The 24,129-nt window shown below is 43.7% G+C and overlaps 1 protein-coding gene across 2 annotated transcripts; it reads right to left on the bottom strand.

The window, feature by feature from the left end:
- Nucleotides 1-964: 964 nt before the first annotated feature.
- On the bottom strand, nucleotides 965-22,761 carry CTNNB1 (catenin beta 1). Of its 2 annotated transcripts, XM_068204551.1 has the most exons (16): nucleotides 22,419-22,757; nucleotides 9,218-9,278; nucleotides 8,730-8,957; nucleotides 8,337-8,590; nucleotides 8,019-8,257; nucleotides 7,733-7,934; nucleotides 7,252-7,396; nucleotides 6,668-6,771; nucleotides 6,244-6,582; nucleotides 5,828-5,986; nucleotides 4,785-4,904; nucleotides 4,482-4,632; nucleotides 4,271-4,392; nucleotides 3,006-3,066; nucleotides 2,030-2,250; nucleotides 965-1,738 (listed from the first exon to the last, which is right to left on the bottom strand). In XM_068204551.1, exons 2-15 carry the CDS (start codon nucleotides 9,228-9,230, stop codon nucleotides 2,042-2,044), a joined length of 2,346 nt encoding a protein of 781 aa, XP_068060652.1. In that variant the 5' UTR covers nucleotides 9,231-9,278; nucleotides 22,419-22,757; the 3' UTR covers nucleotides 965-1,738; nucleotides 2,030-2,041. The 2 variants fall into 2 exon arrangements, with proteins under 2 accessions (XP_068060652.1, XP_068060656.1); XM_068204555.1 differs by lacking the exon at nucleotides 2,030-2,250 and having other exon boundaries at nucleotides 22,419-22,761.
- Between the last annotated feature and the right edge of the window lie 1,368 nt (nucleotides 22,762-24,129).

The following is a 24,129-nucleotide window of genomic DNA, read 5'->3' as shown; positions in this document are numbered from 1 at the left end:
CTACGCCCCTGCTCTCGGACAGCCCCGTTACCCAGAGTGTGTGGATGCACGCAAACAGCCCCAGGTAAACAGATTTCACCTTGTGTCTTACAGGAATTGTTTTATTACATTACTTCAAATACCACTATCTTTCACAGCATAACAGCTTGAGTTACTAGAAAGAGGGAAGAGTTAAGTGCTAGCTATTATTTGGTGTAGTTTTACATCAAGAGTCGAGTAGCCAAGTGCCTGAGAGGAACAAGGCTGAATTCCTCCTGCGAGCCCTCTCCCTCTGCAGCAGAAGGGGAAGCAGGCTGGTGTGGCTCCCTTCAGCTCTCAGCATCTTGAGCCAGAAGCCTCTGCAGCAAAGCCTGCTCTGATCTCCTGCTGGCAAACTGCTGCCTGCAGTGGATGTGCCTGGGAGTGCTGCTCCCACCGAGCTGGTGACAGCTGCACGGTGCACACGTGCAGTCTGTGGCTGAGACAGCAGTCTCAGAACCACTTTGTCCCCTTGCAGTCACTCAGGTGCTGCCTCAAGGGAAGCCAGTTACACACAGGTCTCATCTTGCACAGCAGCTGAACACCGAGGACACCTGAGAAGGGCTTTGAACCAGCTGAGAGCTTGTAGGCAAAGGATCTTTTACTGTCCCTTAGTGCTGAGGGCACCTCTGAGGGGAGCTGAGGCTGCTCACCCTTTGTGAAGCCCAGAGAGATGTGGGGCTGGCAGGCCTGGCACAAAGTGGAGTTGCCTCACATCTGGCTAGACCTGCCCCATGCTAAGGACCCTGCCAAAGCAAAGCAGGGGCAGACTGGTGCCTCGGAGGGCTGCAGCAGGAAACCTCCAGGCTATGAAGGGTAACTATGCCAGAGTGGTATCAAAGAGGCAAATTATTCTTGGCTTTCTCCACTAAAGTGGTTGTGCAAGTCCAGGACTATTTCTTAACACACAAATATATTTTGTGATCTGAAATAATTTGACACAGAATGAATTAAAAGTTTACTTTAATTTTGAACCATTTTATAACTGCATTTTTCTCATGAAGCATCTGTATCACAGCAGGCTACAATAACTTTGGGATAAAAGGCAACTGGTAAACTGTCCAATACAAGGTTCCAAATAAACAGTTTTTACTGGCCCCTACCCAGACATATCCCAGATAAAGTTTTTGATCAAAAACATGAAATAGATCCACCTGCTTATTTTAAGCATATTAAAAAGGAAACTAATTGGACCATTTCTATTTGTCTAGTTTTTTATACAAAAAGGCTACACAATGTTACACTTTATTCAGAATACAGTTAGAGCGATTATGAATTAGTGTTCTACACCTTTACTCAATCCTTAAAAATTAGAAACTGCTGTAGCATATTCACTATAACTTAATACTACGAGAGACTTTAAAAAAAACTAACAACAATTACTGCAAAAAGAAAGGCTACTTCCAAAGCAAGCAAGGTCAGTACCATTACAGAGATTTAAAAAAAATAATAAATTTTTAACAAGCAAGGCTAGGGTTTGATAAATTCCATCTTGCAATTCATTCTTGTGCATTCTTTGTTTCTTGAATCACTCCCAAAATCCATTTGTATTATTACTCCTCGACCAAAAAGGACCAGAACAAAAAGTTTACTTCAATTGTTCCCATAGGAAACTCAGCTTGGTTAGTGTGTCAGGCACTTTCTGAGATACTAGCCCACCCCTCGAGCCCTCTCAGCAACTCTACAGGCCAATCAATGCAAGTTCACTCAGATGATACAGCTGCAAAGAGAAAAAACACAGGTGTCAGTGCTCCTGAGTTGTAAAGGGCTGTTGTAACACATCAAGACTGCATGAAGCCGGTGCACAAGACGTTACAGTTAATTACTTCCACACTTCACGGCAGAAGTCAGTTTGGAGTGTGCTCACTGTGTGTTTCCAGGGCATTTATTCATTATTGTGGCACACTGGGACCCAGTCGAGCCAATCCCTCCCTGCCAACCAAGTCCTCAGTCCAGTCAGCTGTTTTTCTCTTTTTGTTTTGTTTTTAAATTCAAGGTTGGAGCTTCTTACCTAAAGGATGATTTACAGGTCAGTATCGAACCAGGCCAACTGATTACTGTCACCTGGAGGCAGCCCATCCATAAGGTCCTGGGCATGGCCAAGATCTGGCAGACCATCAACTGGGTAGTCAGCACCAGGGTGGTGGCCACCCATTTCATGTTCCATCATAGGGTCCATACCCAAGGCATCCTGACCGTATCCGCCAGAGTGGAAAGAACGGTAGCTAGGATCTAAGAAAGTTAAAGGTGGCAGAGGGAAAAAAAGCATAATGTTAACAGATGTTAGATGCCTCAGAAGCTGCAAGTATCAGTGTGTGAGGAGATTGTGTAGCCATCTAAGTGTTTTCTAGTTCAGCCAAGTTCAACACAATCTGGTGCCTGCCCTTAACAGCTATTCCATTGTTCGGAAAAGCCTTCCAGTAGGATTCTGCAGACAAAGCACACTGCAGTCAGAAGCACGAGCAGATTCCAGCCAAGCCATTAGTCTGCACAATCAACAGTACTAAAATTCAACAATATTGCAGCAAAACCAGGCTCCAAGACTGTAGACTTGCTTCTGAAAGACTAGTCAAAAATAGCTCAGAATCCTCAGGGAGAGGCTTGTGTTCAAATCTATAGACACTCTCAGACTAACGCATTCAATACCAGCTTTGTTGTTTTAAAGAAAAACTGCACTATTGGAATTGTCAAGTCCATTTGTAAGGAATGGAAAAGATTTCTGGAAACAACAGCTCAGCAGGAGGTGTTCCCACAGGACTCAGACAAGAGACACTGGTTTTGCATGTTCATACGGCTCCCATTTCAGTGCTGCCAGTGGTGTTGCAGAAACGGATTATTTGAACTGGCAGTTCCCCATCTGCCTGTCAGTTTGCAATACCTTGCTGAAGAGAAAATTCACTCTTCACTCATTTGCAGTTCTCCTTTAAAATCTATTACTTGACTTCATCCAATTGAACGTTTAGTCAAGGGGAACAGAAGACACGTACCATCTGGGCGGTATCCAAGAGGCTCTCCCTGGGCACCAATATCCAGTCCGAGATCCGCTGTCTATGTGTACACAAATAATTACAAAACAGTTTTAACATCGGGTCTTTTGGTCAGAACCAGTAATTCTGAGTTTAAAAAGTTGTAAAGCTTGCCCCAAATCCCTTTGAACAATTCCTCTGCAGTGAGCACTGCAGCACTGCTGTCAACATGAAATGCCTTTTTGGCTAAGTAACTGCATCCGACATGTAATAGCCAGATTTAGGAATCCACAGATCACTGGATGGAGGGTTCTACCTGTGAGTGAAGAAGATGGGGTAGGTCTAGAAACACTCCTCAGGTAGGTACACCTGTCCAGATCCTGCAAGTCAGATATTCCCAAGCCAGCAACAGAGCTTTTAAGAGTTCTGAAGGAACCTCTCCCATTTGTTCAATTACAGAAGTAATTGCCTGCCTGCAGAGCAATTGCCTAACTCCAGTCTCAAAGAGATATTCCATTTTAGCTCTCCCCCCATCCATTCTTGTGGTAGATAGAGATTTTAGGAAAACAGAAAAGTAACCACTGAAATAGTACAAATTAAAGGTTACTGCCCCCTGTGTAGTAGATACATACAAGACAAGTTAGGCTCCTGAATCTTAAGGATTTGTGGGAAGACAAAGAATGAGTGAAGCCGTCCCTGTATCCCATGCACACAAATTGACTTCAGTCTCAATTTACTGTGTAGTCCATTAAAAATGAAAAAAAAAAAACCAAATCCATGTGTGATAATGAGCCTGCAAACAGAGTCAAGTCTGAAATCTCAGTTCTCAGGACTTGAGTTGAGGACTTAAGGGAGTTGCATTCCCAGCCCAAGATTACTAATCCTGCATTGTTGGCTTCATAGAAGCCTCACAGGATACGCTTTATATTTATGCTTCTCTCATATCACTCATGCTTCTATTTTTGCATCCAGACAAGCAACACAGAAAAGTACAAAGTTCCTGTATACAGCTTTGCACACTAGCAAGCATAATGAGCATTACACACTTCAGCAGCAGCAGTGAACAGACTCTTCCTGTCTGCCAGGGGAAAAGCAGCTTGAAGGCTGCTTACCACAGGTTCACTGCACGTGAACACAGAGAGAGAGTAAAGAAGGTCCAGCCACTACACAGCTGTGTAAAGCTGGGCCTGTATCACTGATGGCATCTACACTTCACTGGTGGAAGGAGGGAGAACACAGAAGTGAGCTCTCCCCAGGGAACGGTTGACACAGATCATAGAACTCACCTCGTTCCAAGCCATTGGCTCTGTCCGGAACAGGGAGCTTGTCAACTCAACCGAAAGTCGCTTCTTATAGTCCTGTGGTTTGTCCTCAGACATTCTGAACAGCACTGCAGCTGCGTAGGTTGCTGCCGAAAGGAAGAGTGATTTTAGTAGAGGTCAAGACTTCTATCAACTCTTCTAACACAAGTATGAAACCAGCCTTAAGTTCACTTACCAACACCCTCATTCCTAGAATGAAGCAGTTCTGTTAAAGGAGCAGTTGCACCTTCAGCTTCAATTGCTTCAGCTGCCTCCTTGTCTTGAGCCAGTTCACAAAGTACACCAGCAGCTACTCTCTGGATATTCTCGATGGGAGAGTACAACAACTGCAACCAAAACATGAGGGCTCTTTTAGCTCTTCCACTTGAAATGACCTCTTCAGCACACTCTGACTTAGCAGCTCTATCTAGGAAGTGTAAGAGCTGTTTTATTTCTTTTCCTGATATGTATTATAGTGCTGTCTTGAGCTCTCACTTACCTGCACAAATAGTGGAATGGTATTTAGACCCCTGATTACGATTCGATTATGAACATCACGTGCAAGAATGTGCAGGGCTCCAGTGCAGCCCTCGACAATTTCTTCCATACGCACACCCTCCTGGTTAGGGAGAGAAAAGGCATTTTTAAATTTGAGATATTATATACTCTCTTCTTAAGTGACTGTCAAAAAGCCAATCAGCAGTTCCAGCTAATCATCCAAACTCATCCCCTACATTCACCCCCTTCCCCTAAGTGCTGGCCTTCAAACTTAACATCCTTGCTATGAGTCAACCCAGTGTACCCACCCAAATTCAGTAGTGAAGCATCCCAGTGGAATGCTTCAGTTGCTTTTATTATGAACATGCCCTCTGATAACACCATCTCTTTTTCTACAACCTGGATTAGCCTGGCAGCTACTAAACTGGAAATAGCAGTTATCAGTAGCAAAGAGGTCCCTTCCTGCCTCTGCATGAATTAACTACACTCCTGTACTAGGAGATGCGGCTTCCATTTGCTATGCTAAGCAAACATCCTCCCCCCCTTGTTAATGTGTTTAACAGGATAAAAATAATTCAGTTGAGACTGATCTTGTTACACTGACCTGGAATCAAAAGAGGTAACAAGTCTGAAGCCCGCACAACTTCTCAGTACTTTTACAGGTCTAAGCACCCTTGCAAATATGCAATAAGCTGTGACAGCATTCCTAAACCCATTCTTCTTCTGAGGAGGAGGGACTTCTGGTTTTGGCTGACAATTACTTGCCTTGCCAGAGCAGGCAGTAGCAGAATTTCTGTGAGCTCTAACACTCAGAATTAAATGCTCAAGATGTTATTAAAATAAGAACCAAGGTTTGTTTTGGCATCCTGATTTAAGAAAAATCTCAGAGCTGCCAAAAGACAGCTATCAGCACACAGATAATAATGTGAACCAGAGCAAATAAGACAACAGTTCTTTAGCGCAAGCACTACAGGGCTAAGGTGCACTGACAAACGAGGAGTTGGAGAGAACTTTGAGAGATGCAGTGTCAGGGAGGACACTCACCACGAACTGCTGTTGTGTCCCGCCCATGGAAGTGCGCCGCTGGGTATCCTGGTGTGCTCTAACCAGCAACTGCACTAGCCTTGGAATAGCACCTTGTTCACGCAGCGGGGCGTGGTTTGCAGGACACAGAGCCAGGTTGCGGATCAAGCCAACAGTAGCCTGCAGGTAAGGAACAAGTGGGGAATAAAAGAGCAGGACAGGTGTGCTTGCTGTTAGTGACTTCTTTTTTAACCAGTTCATCTCAAGTGTTAAAATCTCTAAGAGAAAACACTAAATTGCTCAACTGGAGCAACTTCTCCAGCAGACAAAATGTATCCCCAACACAGTGGAAACAAAGAATTTTTCACTTTTAAAGTTACATTTTAAAGAGCAACAGTTTTCAGTTTCAGCTCTGCCGGCTTTTAACCATTACTTACCTTGATCAAAGGCCAGTGTGAGGGTGGGTGCAACAGCTTTACCACCACTGGAAGTCCATAATGCAGACGAACTGCATTTTGAGCCATCTCTGCTTCTTGGTGTCTGCTGGTGAGGTGACGGAGTGCACAAATCGCGGGTTCCGTGATGTCTTCCCTGTCTCCAGCCCGAAGGACTGTGCGCACCAGAGCCTCGATGCCACCGACCTGGCACACCATCATCTTGTTCTTGTAATTGTTGCAGGTAAGGTTAGAAAGGATGCCAGCGGCACAAGTCACAACATTAATGTCATCTGATCCTAAAAGCTGAACTAGAGTTCCTAGAAGGCCTTCCATGCCCTCCTGCAGAAAAAGAGAGAAGAAAAAGTTAAGTCTTCTTTTTCATTATGTTGACTTTTGCTCTTGATCCCTCAGACAAGCCCTTTACCTGCTTTGTTGCAGCATCTGACAGATTTCTCAGAGTCCAGAGACAGTTCTGGACAAGACGCTGGCTTGGATCTGTGAGGTGGAGCCCCAAAGCTTGCATCCCACCTGGAAGACGGTACAGATTTGACACCATTACTCAGATTTGATACCATACTCTGATGCTCACCTTGTCAGCAGTCAGATCCTTCTCTTCCTTGACATCTAAGTGCAAAATCTCACAAGCTTTTGGATCCTTCTTGTCAATATCACAATATGGCAGGGGCCCTAGCCCTTCTTCACATAGGAAAGTAACAACCTCCTGAAATTCCCTGTGTGACACTGGGCCTTTTAAATGTGTCCATATTCTCAGGGATGCATCCTGACAACACTCGGCCACTAACGCCACCCAGTTAACAACACAGTGGAGTTACTAAAAACAGCCACCCTTTTATACTTCTGGATACTAAAGGCCTCCAAACCTGGTTATGGACTTAAGGACCAACCCAAGTTAATTTTTTGATGCTGGCAGTTTCTGTTCTTGGTGGAATGAACTGATCCCAAAGCACTATGTAGATTTTTAAGCTAGAATGAGGACAATGTACTTACCAGCCTCAACAATAGCAGGTTTGTTGCTGGAGCAGACTGACAACACCTTCAGCACCCTACTTGTGGTCCACAATAGTTTCTCGTAAGTATAGGTCCTCATTATGTTTACTAAAGCCTGGGGTCCGCCACTTGCCAGAATAATCAGCTGAAAGACAGCAAAAATAATATTTGTCTGTCACTTCCTACACATGTCAGCAGGTAGCAAACATTGCTGGCTTACACTCCTCATGGTTACACTTCCCTAAAAAAACATTCCCATCTGCTTATGTGGACTGTGAGTTTTATAGTCTCACTATAAGGACAGCAGCATTTCCACAAGACAATTCCTGTATCCCTCCCCTCTTGCAAGGTCAGGAATGACTGGCAAAAGCCAGTGGCATGTGGCTGAAGATTCAGAGTCAGGAGGTCAGTACACAAGAACTGTCAGGCCATTCATCACAAGCTTGCTCATTTTAACTTCTTCAGCACCAGAGGCACCTACCTTACTTTCTTGATTGCCGTATGCTAAAATCTGAAGGCAGTCTGTTGTGATGGCCAAGAATTTGACGTTTGTCTTGTTGAGCAAGGCGACCATTTTCTGCAGCCCACCAGCGAGACGGACAGCCATCTTGGCTCCTTCCTGATGTAACAGGAGATTGTGAAGAGTTGTAATGGCATAGAACAGCACAGAGTCCACTGGGGACCTAAAGAAGGGAAAATTCTCATGAGTACCTGCTCCTAGCAGACCCAACTGCAAAACACAAGTACTGCCTCAGTAGCGCACATACCCCAGCATTTTAACCAAAGCAGGGATGCCTCCTGATTTGAAGATTGCCAACAAGCCTTCGCGGTGATGTGAGAGGTTGTGTAGTGTCCCTGCAGTACACCGGGCTGTCTCCACGTCGTTTGTGTTTTGCATGGTACGTACGATGGCAGACACCATCTGAGGAGATCTCATAATGGCATGGCGAGACGCTTCCTTTTTGGACAGCTGATGAACCATAACTGCAGCCTTGTTCACCACCACCTAACACAAGTGTTTGAATAAAGCTTTTAGTTTTAAGGTCATGGAAGGTGCCCCAAAAGCCAGCAGAGAAAATACTTACCTGGTCCTCATCATTCAAGAGTTTGGTCAGTTCTGGGATTGCACGAGTTGCAAGTTCAGCATCATCTTGGTAGTTTATCAAATTAACAACAGCGTGTTTTAACATCTGGGATGGCTCAGCCAGGCGCTGCACGTTAGTTGGATGAGCTGCATCAAACTGCGTGGATGGGATCTGCATTCCTTCGTCCAGGGTTTCAGGGAACATAGCTGCACGCACCCTCTGAGCTCTAGTCATTGCATACTGGCCATCAATATCTGAAAAGAAGGAAAGTCATGATAATCTCAAACTAGGGATAAAAAGCTCATCATCCAGATTGGCAGTAATTGAGTAGTTAGGTTTCTGTATTATTAAACTGCTTGTCCAAGTAAACCGGTGTAATAGAAAATGTCTTACCTGCAACTTGCTCCTGGGTGAAGGACTGAGAGAATCCCTGTTCCCACTCATACAGCACTTGTGTTGTGTCCACATCTTCTTCTTCAGGATTTCCCTTGCCACTCAAAGAGGGAGCAGTTGTTGTGGCACCAGAATGGATACCAGAGTCCAGATATGATTGCTGCTGCCAATGACTGACCGCTGCTTTTCTGTCTGGCTCCATTGCCATATCCAGCTCCATCAAGTCAGCTGTAAGAAATCATTGGTGAACAATTAAGTTTAGTTCAATTACTCCAGCATGTATTAATCCTGCAAGAGATGACAGAGATTTTACATTAAAATAAGCTGTTATAAACAACTTCCTCAATCCATCACTGCAAGTGAGCAGCAACTTTAAACTGAGGCTTTATGTTGAACCAGTGTAAACCTAAGTGACATTGAAAAGTTAAAAAGAGAGGGATAAGGAGTCTTCTAGATTCTAGTAACAGAAATTGTAATGCATTATGTACCTTGAGTTGCCATGTTCCTTGTTATGCTCCCAGAACTCTTTCTTGCACCCTTTCAGAGATCCTAAAAAAGAGCAAGGTTAGAACTTATTAAACACTAATCAGAGCTAGTAAGACAGGATTTCACATTAGAAGACTGGAATTGCAAACTAAGACTTGGCACATCTTGCCATTTCATTACTACAGTGAGTATACTCAAATGCTAATTAGCAAATCCCCATGAACAGACATGCAAAAGAACACAAATGTATCACCCAGACTTCTTCTGTCAGGTTATGTGTAAGATATTCCCTTAGAGCTGCAAGAGAACAGGAATTGAAGACTGACCATGATAGAGCTATTTTTCACCTCTCTATCTTTCCATAAGATGAAGTCCAGACATTAAAATCCAGAGTTTGGAAATGCCACAAAGACAATGGCTAAATGTCACACTTCCTCACCTCCCTCAAAGATAAACTAATTAGAAGATACTAAAAAAACCTGTCTGATACAGGGCTACAACATGAATTTTCATGGGGAAAGTTGAAATTATCATTCTGCACAAAGACTGCCTAAAGAGTTATAACTGCACCTCCTCCTATATTCCCTCCCTGTGCCATAAGAATAAAGGCTTCTTCCTACAAAAAACTCTTCCTTGGAGTTAAAACTAAAAATTGAACCAGTCTTATTAAAAAAAAAAAAAAAGCCATCCTTCAGTTGAACACACATTGAGTCCCCAAACTCACTTTTATTGTTTGCACAGAAAACCAAGATAATTGGGGGCAAGGAGGCTGAAATATGACCAAATGCCCTATACAGATTTTCACTATGAACCTCCATTCCATATCACCAATCAGTTTAAAAGTATTTGTACCATAACTCCATACCTGTCTCTTCACTAACCCAGATAGAGAAATTCGAGGCTACAGCTCCACAACAGGTCACTTTTGTTTCATTTGCTCCCCTTCCCCCCACAGTCCCACACTGTTTCCAGCACAGACACAGAGCTGGTGACAGCCTATTCTGGGAGCCAGCCAAGCAGAGGCATTTGTAGTGGTAGCTTGTGCAGGGAGCAAAACCATCTCTTGCAGCAATCAGCTTTCACTGTGCTGTTAGGTGTTAGAGCTGTGCTGATCCAAACATTCCTGCACAATGAAGCAAAGGTAGTACACTAATCCCTGAGAGGACAGGTCTGCAGTGTTGCGTCAGGAGAACAAAGTCCACCTGACACTGGATTTGTGTAAAGACAGATTTCCCAGTTTAAGAGTTTCCTTCAGGAGCATCTTTTTGAAAATCATAATTAAACAGAGGGCAGGGCTGCAATTTTAAGTCTCACTGGATAGGTGGGACAAACTCATATTTCACTGACTCTGAGCCAGCTGCAAGATACTCCAGCAGCTCCTGAGCAATCTTGTTGCTTGGCTGTACAAATGCCAGTGCTGTTTGTCCTGACTGCACTCCCACAACTTTTGGCAGCAGCCCTTCCCTGGCTCTTTTAAAATGGGCAGTAGATCTGCATCTGCAGCAGATAAACAGCATTAAGCTGATATAAGACATTACACAACATACAATAAGCATCCTGCTGTGCAGCTGGAAATTGTAAACTGGTCCTTCTCCATAGCCTGGAAGAGACTGGCCAGCTCAGAGTCTGCTCTTGACAATGGGCATGGAGGATGTTCTGAAAATACAGAGACTCTTTCCAGGCCCTTCCCCATGGATTCTTCCAACATGCTGTTAAGAGTCTGAGAGTAGTAGTGGCAAGGGGAAATTAAAACTTAAGTCTCACTGTCAGTTCACCATTGATTAAAAAATTCTAATGAGTAGCTAAGTAGAGAAAGTGCCTATACAAAAACTTGATAGCTCTTTGCAGGTCTTCAGCATTACTTTGTGAGTTCCATTAACACCTTCCAAACAGAAAGGGAATAGCAGTAACAGTAAAATTTGTATCTTTGCTCCCTGTAGTCCTCATTCTAAGTCAGCTGTGACACTTTCAGTACAAAATTTGGCATGTTCTAGCTGCTATGTGAAATTTTCAATATGTTTAGCACAAAAAAGATTTATTTTTACCATAAACTTTCCCATCTCCTCCCATCAGGACTATGATAAAAAAAGGATCACCAAACTGGTTTTGAAGTTGACTGTTTCATCTACCGCTATGTTAAGACCAGTGACTATGCTTTGAGACATTTACTACCACCTGAGATTTCCATATGCAATAAGGGGCTTGGGAAGAACATTTATTATTTTCTCCACATTTATTATTTTGCCACTCAATGAAGGCAACTGGCCTATAGCACCTGCACTCTGAAACTGCTGATTCAATTTCAGCAGGCTGAAGAGATCAGAAGAGCAGCTCTACCATTAGGTAAAATCCAACAGACCAGAGTAGCCAGTGAACAGCAGCACTGTTCCAAAACAACAACATCTACAAAATAGCAATGAAGAATATGAAGCGTTCAGAAATGCATTACCAGTGACATTCAGTCTTTGGAATGCTGACCCTTGATCAGCTTGCTAGTTGCATCTGCAAGTTCCAACATCCTGACCTGCATTTCATACACCTGTAGCCCCCTAGCAATTCCTGGTAGCTTTTTTTTTTTATTATTTAGATAGGGAATTGGGTTTATTCCTAAAAAAGTTAAAACTAACTGCACAACCAAAGTAGCCAGGGTTTGGTTTTAGGTTTTCTGCACTTAAAATATTCTCTCATCTTTTCATTCACATTCTTTTCTAATTTTACAAGGAGGTAAACTGAGTCCAGGCAAGCTGCTGACTTTGTCTTCCTGTTTGTCACTCTCAAGGTTAACCAACACATTTACAAAGTGAGCAACACCACCAGGCTCAGTACAAACACTTGTGCTGCTCATTTTCTTGACAAAATGGATCAGTACAAGGTCAGCCAAACACATCTCAACCATCAGGATGAGACAGAAGGCCTCAGTATACTTCAGAAACAAACTTCAGCATAGCTGCAAGCTTCACAATTTTTGAAGGCTAGCAGGCATTCATAAGTGGGAATTCTGACAAATATTACTTTACACAGTTCACATGAATGTACTGCTAGGAATTATGGGACTCGACTCTTCTCAAAAAGCTCTTCCTGCCCCCATGAGACTATCCACTTGCTTAGCAAGCATTATCAGCTTTAGGTCTAAATGAAGGTTAGGGCTTTTTAGACTATGTATTAAACAACTCATGTGAAGATCAATTCAAGACCTTGCACTAGGCTGTATTATATGGCATCTGCAAGCTTAGAAGGCACATGAGCTAATAATTTCAAACTAGTACAGAAGACAATTCAATTTTCTTGCTTTTCAAAAGGAATGAAAGAAGTATTAGGTATTATTTCTGATCATGTGTTTTTATTATATATTAATTTCTGATTCTGGAGAATAGTTAGGCATACGCCAGAAAAGTCAACAAGCCTACAGTAGTTCTGAAATCTGAACAATTCTCTTTAAGACTGACTCAAATTACACCTGACTGATCTGATAAGCAGTTCCCTCCCCAACCCTGCCACTTTTATAAAGCAAGTCAAAGTCTGCAAGTCTGCCATAAGTCCTTTGAGAGCAGTATGTTACTAAAACTTGCACAAGAAATCCACACTGAGCCATCCTAACACCATGAACTGCTGCACACAAACACCCCTCCTGACCATGTTACCCCTGTTTTTTGTCTCTGCCTCACCTGGGACAGGCCAAACAACTGCACCTTTAAACTGCCCAGAACAAGTAGATCTTCATCTTCTGACAGTCAAAGCAGTTAAAAATGTATATCACCTACACACAAAGGAAGAGAGGTATCTGTACTGAAACCAGTTTTTCTCCAAGTGCTCTGAAGTCATTGTAACAATTCCCAAGGTGTTACTGAAAGTAGCCTTGGGGCCTGATTTTATAAGTGGTCTTTAGCTGCTTGCCAATGATGTTACCTGTGTATCTGCTTTACAAAAATCCATAGCCAAAATATACAGGCAACAGTAGTTCCACAGCTGGTAACACCAGAGAGCACTCATTTCTATGACCCAAGTCCTTGCATTTCAGTTCTTAATGTAGCAGAAGCTTCCTAATTACCCTTAGTTTTTAAGTTGGGAATTGGAAAAATATATCCAATTAAGGAATTAAAAAGCAAATCAAAACAAAACAACCCGTTATCTTCCCTTGGAAGCCTGTTTTCTAGAAAACAAAATATGGGGGAGGAGGAATTATCCAAGCAAGACAATACTGACAGTAGAAACATCAGGAAAAAAGCTTTCATGGTATAAAGGCACTTCAGGCAGGAGTGGCTGAACTGTCTCTAAGCAATTTTTGGTCTAACCTAAGCCCCAGATACAAACACTCTTGCAACAGAGAGACCTACTTCTACTGATCTTCATCTTACAAAGACACGATCCAAACTGTTGTAAACTTCTAATTATTCCTTATCCAAATGTGGATAAAGTTCTCAGCTCCCACATCCACCCACAGGTTTTAAAGAAAACTGAGAATTTTTATCTGGCTATATTGAGCTCTGGTAAAAGTACCTTTGTAGGTAATTTTGGAGGTCCTTCATGTACCAGATGCTTCTGTAAGATTGGTAATAATTCCTGGAAGGACAGTCTTGGTGTTGTGTGTTTTAAGGAATGTTAGAAGCTTGTGGTAGGAATGACAGCTGGGGTTTACAATTTTTTGGAAAAAAAAATATAAAAAAAGAACAGAAGACACTTTATTTGAAAATAGGTACAGAATGTGCTGGAATTTCACTCTGAAGATTGCACTTTTAAAAGATTTATTTTGCTTGTACAGAGATACCACAGAGGATTACAAACAACAGTTTTTCTTGAATGTATTTCCACATCCAGTAAACAAATACTGAAGAGCATTCCCATATTCTGTCTCCCGTAGTAACAGTTGCAGTCCTCATCCACCTTGTCCCCTCTAAAAATAACAGCCACATAGAGTGAATGTAGATTATTTTGAAGTTAGTTATATGCAAGAATTAGAAGGCCTTGACTATTAGGAATTAGTCACCCACCAATACTGACTTTTTGCACATCAGTGCTTTAAGGACTTGAATGGACAAAAGCTACTATGAAACTCACTGCAAAGTGGCTCTTGAATAATGGCTATGGGCTGTGAATTATCACATTAAACAAAGCAATGCACCACTTGGATATTTTTAGAGACAGAAAAATTAAGGTTTATACCTTATTATCAGTATTAGGAACAGGAGTATAAAACTTCATGTATTTTATATTAATGTCAGGCTACCTTCTGCTTTTAATGGGGTCATTTTTAATACTATGTAAAAATATCTTCAGGTGGTTTATGACAAGACACCTTAACCTAGTGGAAGAAACTTAGTGTGTAATATCAAAAGGAAACAAGTCAAACCATGCAGTCTTTTTCCTCTAACAGGGAAAAAAACTATAGGCTTTCACAGCTTTAGAACTATTCTACTATTTTTTTTTTTTGGTTACATGGTAGAAACATTCATCTATAGCCTTCACTACTAATTCATAAGAAGTGCCATGGCAAGAGATGAGGCAGTATTACTATATATTTAAGTGTTGTGCCAAGATGTACCAACTTGAACTATTTCAGAAGTTCCACTGAAAACTAAGAGCTACCAGTAATCTTGACCTGAATGCCACAGCATGTGCCCACACTGAAATCCATCTTGCTGATCCTAGACTGCTACTGAACAAATATATATTAACTATACCATGTGGCAAAACTGCTCTGGTCATTCCTCCAAGCAACATTTGTTAGTTAGCATCATTGCCTCCAACCACTAAGCTATTCTTGATTAGTGAAGTATTTCTCTTCTTTCCAGTGATAAACTCGATCCTGTGTAATCTACCCAGCTCAAATTTATCCAAGCAGGAATACTTCAGACAACATAGTCTACTGATGCCTGCAGAAAGTTAGAAGATGCCTTGCAAACCACAATACATTCTTAGATTTAGCTAATCATATCATAATAAATTAGACTCTGAACCCAGAACATGCAATAATGTTAAAATAGTCTTTAAATTCTCTTATTATTAAGACTGAAAGTCTAAGGTTTGTTTTTCCTAACAAACTTGAGGAAATTAAGAAATATGAATATCTGCTTTACCAATTTCTAAGCCTTCGGCATCCTTAAGACATGCTGGAAAAGGCACAAACTAGCTCAGATAATCCACAGATTTTAAGTGAGAGAGGGGTGCAGATCTGCCAATGCTCACTGCAAGTCACCTCTATTTCAGCCACTCTTCTTTGCTGCTTCATTTCCAATTCACTATTTCCTTTAGGCATCCCAGATTGCTATTACATCAACTGTCCTTGCTTCTCAGCCTTTGTCTCCTGCCTTAGAAATTATCTAAAAAGTCCTTTCTGTAACAAAGGCAGAAAAACCTCCCTACACTAGCTTTGGTAAGGTTTTTTTTTTTTTTTTAATAAGAGTTCACTTCATGCCACACACAAAATAATGTCTTGCTTCTCTATTTTCAGTTATGTCAGCAATCTAAGACCAAGAGTACAGAGTTTCTATTCACATGGCCATTGGCTAAAGCAAACAACATGTAAATATTTCCTTCTTGCTACAGTTCTCCAAGTTGATTACAACTGAAATGCAGGTAGTCTGGTAGCCTTGACTAGACTTAAACACTAGGTTTAGCTGTATTTAAAAAGAGAACACGTTCCTCAAAAAATGTCTAGTGAAGGAAAGACTTAGGTTACAAGTTCTAAAAAACTGAAGGCTTGTTTTGGAGTCAGTACAGTCTTAAGCAAATGTGACTGAGTAGGGAAAGGGGCCACAAGAACTTTACAACAGCTGTAAAGTTCCAGTCTGCCAGACTTCACCTCCGGAGCACTACAGAGTGTTCTGATATGACAGGACACATGCCTGTTTTACCTTTCCCTTTCTCCTAAAAGAGAAAGCAGGCTAGTAAAGAATCATACCTCCTACCTACCTGGCAATGTTCAGCAACTATTACATTTCAAGTGCACTTGAGACTATAATGTAAGTGTAGCAAGAGCCACATTTTGTTTTGCTCACCTAAAGTAGAAAAAGCCACCCAGAATGTGGGTATTTTTAGTCAATTGCTGAAAAGCAACTTTGCACAGACTGACAGTTCAGGTAACAAAAGGTATCAGAAGTAGAGGTAAGATTTCGGGCAGATAGGTCTCTTCCAGCGCAGCCCTGTCCGTGCTGTGCTCTGAGCAACTAACACAGCATGAAGGTACTAACAGCTTGTGCAATTCATCAGCGTCTTCACGGGCGCTAAGGTTTAAGTACCCTTTTAAAAACAACCCATTAGAATTCTCAATAAAGCAAGAGCTATCAGTGGTCTGAGAGCCACTATCAGCCAACAAATACCTCAGATAACTAAAGTACAAAATGAGAACCTGGAAGAGAATTCAGAACAAGCACATCAGGAAAGTTATTAAAAAAAGAAATAAAAGTTCATCCTGGCACCGATCTGCACTATCATTCCAGAAGATGAACTCTGAAACTGTAGAACCTGTTAGGAAGCCTCTCCAAACATGAAGCTGGCAATTTATATAAATGTTTTCCGTTTGAAAGAAAGGAGATGCACAGAACTTCACTCTGTAGGACAGACGTGCTGGAGAAACTCTGGCAGAATTACAGACTGATGGGACACACAGATATGTCTAAATGAACTTGGTAGAAGCTACCTACCACCATAATTTCTTATCAGCATAATTTTGCTTGATGCTGGCCAGAGGCACATGGCTGGGCATCCTATGCAATATAAAGAAAGCACCTCTTCACAGAGTCACATACTCTTAATTAAAATCATACTTCAGGAGCTGAAATTTCACAACGCTAGATCTTGTCACTTCAGAAATTAAGTTTTTGGATCCACAGCACAGTTATTTCACCCTTTACCTAGAGAACATTCAGGAGTTACAAGAGGATTGGGTTGACAGACCCCTTTACATTCAAAATCACAGGCAACTATACCAGCAGCTTCTAACAGAATCTGCAAACAAAACACTGTGTCCTATGTATTTATTTGTCCTTTCTATAAACTTCTGGTTGCTTTTAAGAAGTATAAGCAGCAGCTGCGTTCAAGTTGACAAATCATCAGGTCATGTTTGAAAGTAATGATTTAAGAGAGCTTTTCATCAGCAAGTATACCACAGCACTACCAAAAACTTTATTAGTTGGCAAAATAGACCTCAAGCACCCAAGTATCTTCCTGACTGTCCAAGACGGGAGCTGATCATAATGTTAAACATTATGATGTGAAAACTGCTTCAAATACAACTCTGGTGTTACACATCCAACTTGAGAACCAAAGTAATGAACTTCCTCACACAGTATACATATCAATCCCCTGACAGCAGTTTATAGCTCAGTATTAGAGGACTGGTATGACAGTTTCAAGTTTATGAACTTGCATTAAGTCATAACAAGATTATCAACCCAACTACTCTGTCTTAATTATTTTGACCAACTAAGTACCAGCACCACAAACAAACAGTTTGTGGTGTTTAACAGAAGTGATTAGTAACAGTCAAAACAGTTACTAATCACTTCTGTTCAGCAATGCATTTGGGACCTTTGGGTCACTGGCACACACTTCCCACTAGGGCTTTGTGCAGCATTCACTAAGTTTGAGTATCCTCATGGCTGGTCAAAATATTGAGAGGAGTTTTATTATCACAGCTTAGAGAACTCCCACCTTTTATTTGCACGACACAGATATGTACATTATGCATACTCCCATCTTCCTTGGTTAGGGATGTGCCAGTGTTTCTATCCAAGGTTTAGTCTGCCAGCAGGACTCAAGTAATAAATATGCAGTGGTTTACAGATTTTGGTTCATGTACCCGTACTTATCACTGAGTAAGGTGACTGTAGTAGACAGCTGGCACTAGACAGGATCAAAATTCATTCTTTAGCCTTACCTAGTCACATACAAAAAAAAAAGTTGCCATTGTGATCATTTAGAGGCAACATATGATAATTCAGACAAATATTATACCACATTTCATTCAACACTCAAAGTTCAGGGACAAAACCACTGCCAGCCCTCAAGTTTCCCTGCCCACATGGTTTTGTGTATCAAAAGGACAATGGTTCTGCAGTCATTTAACACAATCATATGCATCACTAACAACAGACACTGTTACAGAAATACCTTACTGGCTTGTTTGTGCATAACTTGAAACACTCACTTCCACACCAACACAGGAACAACTTAGCAAACCATCTCTCTTCTAAACAAGGAAGTATCTACCCATAATCCAGTTTCTTCTTAGACTAAAACCACACAGTCATCCCTGAATTTAGATGTTAAACATTAATCTCTAGAGTTTAAAAAAACCAGAGTGATTAGTCATAATTACACTGACAAAGTACTTATGAATCTGAAAGTGGCTGTCTGTCAGAATAACTCTGTATTTACAATACGGCACACCAACACTCCGAAAAGGACTGTTTAAACAACAAACATGCTAATGACGTCTGACACTAAAAGACGTTTCTTCAACTCACTCTTAATTAAGGCAAACTGATAAGGGAGCTGCATTTAGCAGCACCTTTAGGATGTTAAGATCTCTGGCCACTGGAGGGCACCTGAATTGTTGCCAGGACAATACAGAACTACTTGCTACAGTTGCTGCAGAGTTGGCAAACTTCTCCAATTTATACAAGTCAATTTAGCGCAGTAAGTCAGCCCAGAAATGCTGGTTCCAGCAAATACACGTACTGTGCACACACTGCATTTGCCAACTCCAGCAAAATCCAGCTACCTCATACTGTTTTTTAAATGCAGCAACATAGAATATGAGATTAACTCTTTCACCCTTCCACGTCAGTCCTCAAACAAGGCTCCAGAGTTAATTCAGTATTAAGTAACAGAGCAAGCACTTCACTTCTGCAATACCAATCCAGCCAATGTACACTGTTTCCCAAAATCAACTTGGAACATGAACAAAAAGTTCTGCTGTAAAATAACATGTGCACTCATACTTCCCAAGGCAACGAGAGCACAGGATGAATTCGCTTTCACATCAGAGTAAAAAGACTCAGAAGGTCAGGCTGAGCTACAGGTATGTTTCACCTGTTCACCTCATCTACTTGGTGTTCCACACAGACAAATGCCAGAATTAGACTTCCACTAGTTCTCTCCCTTGCACTTGAAGTTACCTGTCAGTGAAAAAAGAAAAGCACAAACACCCAAAAACTGAAACAACTTTTCTGGCTCCTTCTCATGAGAGGCAGCACAGGCTACATAGTTTAACACCTTACCCTCCTAGGCTAAAGCCTGATCACAGACTACAGCAAGTTTTACCATGGAATCAAGTGCCAGAAACAGATATTAAAAGTTAACCACTGTCAGGCTGCCTTATGTTGGCTAGTCTAGCCAATTCGATTGATGCTTAACTGGAAAATCAGAAATATTGCCCTTCCAGGAAAATAATTTTATCTAAAGAGACAAGAAGAATTACACACAATACTTAACTGCCAAGGAGTTTGCCATTTCTAGGTTCCCACCCAGTCAGCCAGCAAGGCACTGGGCTCAGAGTTTGCAAGAGCATGCTCTAAGGACACAGAAGCAAGTCACAGCTGCCTGCAGTTTCTCACAGGTTTTATCAGGCTTTATAAAGTACGATATTCAAGATAGGTAAGGTCAGTCCTGATTTTCCTGCCATGGTATGCAGGCTACCACAGTCACAGAACAAGTTTTGCTGCAGGCAACTGCATGATCACCACAACCCCAGCATTACCAGTTTAACTATGAATTAAGGTAAGTGATTTTGATTACTGATGTATTTGCACACCAGTCTGCCTGTGAGACAATACTCTGCAGAAACATCCTTATCCAGGAGTTTCAGACAGCACATTCAGACTTCAGTTTCTGAGACAGAAGCCTCCAGCAGCCATATTTCCTGCTCCATTCTTTCCACTTCCCTTTCCACTCCTGAAAACACTGCAAAATCAGAACACCACTAGTACTAACCTCCTGCCTTAACATCCCCAAAAACTCAAGTTTAACTCTTCAGAACATGGTATTTCAGGATGCTAATTCAGATGTAGAGTCACTACAGATGGACAGATGTTTCAGAAAAAAAAATCATTATGTCTGAAGGGCAACCAGGTTTCACAGCCAAGGTTTGGTAAGCCACTTACTGACACACCACAGTCACAGCAAAATGCTGGTGTCCAGAGTAGACATACACCATGCAAAGAGCCCACTCTATTTATAGCTTAGGCAAGAAAAAGGAAGCTTGGGTTGATAAGGCTGTAACACAGCATTTGAGAACTGATTTTGCCAATCAAGCTTTACTTTGTATTAAATCCTTGCTCCTAGAAGCTACCGTGCATGGCATTGTCCTTTCCAACATAGTATTTTTACTTATTTCTCCCCTAGACCTTGTGAAATGATCAGCCATAGAGACCAAAGTGAACATTCCCCTGGATATCAGTTTACACCTAAATAGAAAATATCTGAACTAACAGATGAGCAAATATGACATTTCTTTAGAACAACCCCAGAACAATGAGACATTCAGTATAATTTTGAACTGAACAGCTGAATTTAGAGAGCCTCAAACTCTTGCCTGAATACCTAAGCAGCCTCATTTGCAACAGTACCAGCCATTAGACAAACGACACAGCAGTCACATACCTGCAGCTGTCAGCACCTTTTTATCAAAAGTGCAAGATCAACATTAGGTTCCTGGACTGTTAGATACTGAAATTCACATTATAACTTGGGCCAATACACACCAGTACGTTTTGCGCTTAGGCTTTTTTTTTTTTTGGGGGGGAGCCTTGCAGCAGTACCTTTTTCTCATTCAGAATCAAAATCATAACTAGGAAGTTGCTGACTGGTGTGTCTGAACTTAGATCAAGAAAACCCCGACATTCTTTCAGCTAGTTTTCTCGTCTTTGCCTTTACTGTAGTCTCAGCACATAAAGATCCTGTTTTACTAAAACCCCTCCTTGATTTCCGTCCCTCGACCTCAGCATACCAGCCCAGCCTCTTTCCATTCACCACTTGCATACTTTGGGGGATGGGAGGACCACAGATGTCTGGAATATACAGAGTGTCAGAACAATGGCTGCTCCATGAGAAAGAGATCAAGAAGTAGCTGATTACAAAGATCAACACTGCTATTCCTAAAGTCACAAGTAAGTTGCCCGTGGTACCTTCACACAGTCTGTCCTTTCTTTCCAGTTAGGATAGTTTTCAGAGGTTTTTGGAAAGAGACACAAAAAGAAACGGCCCAACGTCCTACATCGAGTTTTAACTAGGGAAAAATGCAAGGTTTTGCTAAATTTAAGAAAACTTGCTGCTCTAGGAGCAGCTAATCATGCACAATAGAGACGAACTAAGATTTGTTAAAAAAAAAAGTCCAAAACCAAACAACAAACCACAAAACAACACACCGGGAGACCCTGTTCCTGGAGAAATAAGTGCCCTAGATAGTTCTGGGAGTAACCGCGAGTTGATCCCCACACCTCAGGAACGCGGTACTTCGGGAAGCTGGAGCCGCCGTGGTCCCCCCAGCCGGCCACGGGAAGCAGTGGGCGCTTCCCCTCGCAGCGTGGGAGCCCCAACACCCTGGTAAGGTGGGTGTTAAAAAACTCAATTTAATTGCTCCCAGCTCCAGGAAAGCTTCATTTCGGTGACACCCAGAAGCAGCAGCACAGCCTCTCCAGCAAATATGCAATGCCACTAAAAGCGAAACCCCACAAGGCAACAGATTAGTTATCTCCCGCTGACTGCAGTGACCGTGATTAATTATATTCCGTACAAATAAACCCATACCCTGCTCTCTTCCCCCTCCTATCGCCAAAGGGGATCTGCAACCCACCAGCGAGTTAGTATTTCCCTAAAAAGGGAGGGGGAAGAACCCCTAAAATAATAATTAAAAAGGGTCATTAAAGTACTCCGGGCTCTGCTGCAAACGAGAGCAGAGCCGGGCGCATGGACTCGCTGTCTCCCGCAGACCGGAGCAGCCACCCCCTCGCCCCAGGACGAGCTTCCCAAGAGACACCTCGGGAGCTGCAGCTGCCGCTCCTGCAGCCACGCAGCTGTCCGGACCTCCCAAAAACAAGAGCCCTCTCTCTCTTCCTTTCCTGCCCCCCCACCTCTCTCCCACCCCCGCTCCCTTCCTCCCCCAGCCCCGTCCTTCCCGCCGGGCACACCCTGGACCCCCTCACGGCCGCGGGGGTGCCCGGCCCGGGTTTGCCCCAAGTTCCCGCCAGAGAAAGCGGCACTAACGCTGGAAGAAGGGAGAGCGCAGGGTGCCCCCGGGCTCCGGCGGCGGCTGCTGCTGCTGCTGCTTCTGCCCGGGCAATCCTGGTCCGGTCCGTCTCTCCTTCCTCGTCCCCCCGCCTCCTCCTCGCTCACGGCGGTGCCCCCGCCGCTGACTCCCGGGTGGCGACCGTACGGGGCGGCGGTGTTCGTGTCCCCCGAGCGCTGCCGCCGCTGCTCCCAACGCCGAGCCGAGCGAGAGGCTTAAAATGGCGTCGCTCACAAGGAGGTTCTTATAGCGAGCGCCGGGCCCGGCTGTGTATCCTGCCGCCGCGGCCGGGCCCCGCGCGCGGCATTCCATAGGCGCCCGGCGCTCAGGGCAGGCAGAGGGAGGAGGAGAAATAGTGCCCGGCTCCCAGGGCGGAGGGAGACAGGGAGCGGGAAAGCGGTCTACAGTGGGGGAAGGCCGGGCCAGGCGGTGCTGGGTAGGGCTGGGCAGGGCTGGCCGGGGCAGGGGGAGCGCGGCGGAGACACCTTATTCCGGAGGTGGGAAAGAAGGATCCCAGTTCCCGGCTTGGGAACGAAGTTGCTGCTGCCCTGAGGGGTGTAGATGCGGCGGGGGAGGGGATACGACTGAGGGGATCAACCCGGGGTCCCGCTTTGGGAAGGGAAGCGGGGGGGGGGGGTGCGGGGCAAAAGGCGAGTGTGACTCTCTGTCTCCCGCTCCTTTCCAGCCCACCCCCACCACCCCTCCCCCCGTTAATTTGGAGTTTAGTTGCTTGGGGTTTTTAATTTTTTTTTTTTTTTTAAGTGCACGGCACCAACTGTAGCGAAACTCCGTGTTCCCAAACGCCCGCATCGCCACGTCGGGGAGACGCTCGGGCGGCTGCGGAAAATCGGCCCTGGCGCTGAGATGGGGCAGCCGCCGAGCCCGGCCCGGGGATCGGCCCGGAGCCCGGGGATCGGCCCGGCCCCGGGGATCGGCCCGGCCCCGGGGATCGGCCCGGCCCGGGGATCGGCCCGGAGCCCGGGGATCGGCCCGGAGCCCGGGGATCGGCCCGGAGCCCGGGGATCGGCCCGGAGCCCGGGGATCGGCCCGGGAAGGTGGCGGCGGGCCCCGCTCACGTCGGCGGAAACGCGCTCCCGCTCTGCCCTTGTAAATATTTGTCAGGAAGCAGTTGCCAAAGAAAGTATCTCGTTATGCAATTTTTTTTTTTTTTTCTAAATGGGAGAAGCGACCTTCCCTCCCCCCCCCTCCAACCTCCTCCTCCCCGCCCTCCCCTCGCTTCTTTAGTGATTCGTAAAAAACAGGAAAATACAAATTGCACAAGGTTTTTTCGCTTCACGCGGCGTGTGAAGGCACGTCCGCGGCGGCCTCTTCTCGGCGTGCTCGGGCTTGCACAGCAGAATGTTTTACAGACTTTTTGCGTGCACCGTCTTGCAATGGCAAAGTCTGTGTTTAACATACCAGGAGGGAAAAATACGTTCGCGCCTCCCTCTACATGAAACAAGGACCGTATATACAACATGGTTATGGAAAACATCCGTTGCCAGAGCGAAAGATGGATATTATTTTGTTCCCCTCGCAGAAAAAAATTTGCTTTGGCATGGGCTGATGTGGGAGATTGAATTCTTGTTTTGCTTCTTCCAGTCTCTTGTCCCCCAACAGCCTCCAGTTTCTGCAGTTCTTGCAGCGGGGAGATGCGGTTCACAGAGGGGCTACGTTTATGCATGTTTT

Source organism: Anomalospiza imberbis, chromosome 1, assembly GCF_031753505.1.
Source record: "Anomalospiza imberbis isolate Cuckoo-Finch-1a 21T00152 chromosome 1, ASM3175350v1, whole genome shotgun sequence".
Classification (NCBI taxonomy): domain Eukaryota; kingdom Metazoa; phylum Chordata; class Aves; order Passeriformes; family Viduidae; genus Anomalospiza; species Anomalospiza imberbis.
Note: the sequence above shows the minus strand (reverse complement) of the source record. Positions and strands in the feature narration are given on the sequence as shown.

Coding starts and splice junctions, on each gene's coding strand:
- CTNNB1 (XM_068204551.1), bottom strand. Junction 4,633..4,784: donor CCATTCCACTATTTGTGCAG/GTAAGTGAGAGC, acceptor TTTTGGTTGCAG/TTGTTGTACTCTCCCATCGA. Junction 4,393..4,481: donor TTCTAGGAATGAGGGTGTTG/GTAAGTGAACTT, acceptor TCCTTTCGGCAG/CAACCTACGCAGCTGCAGTG.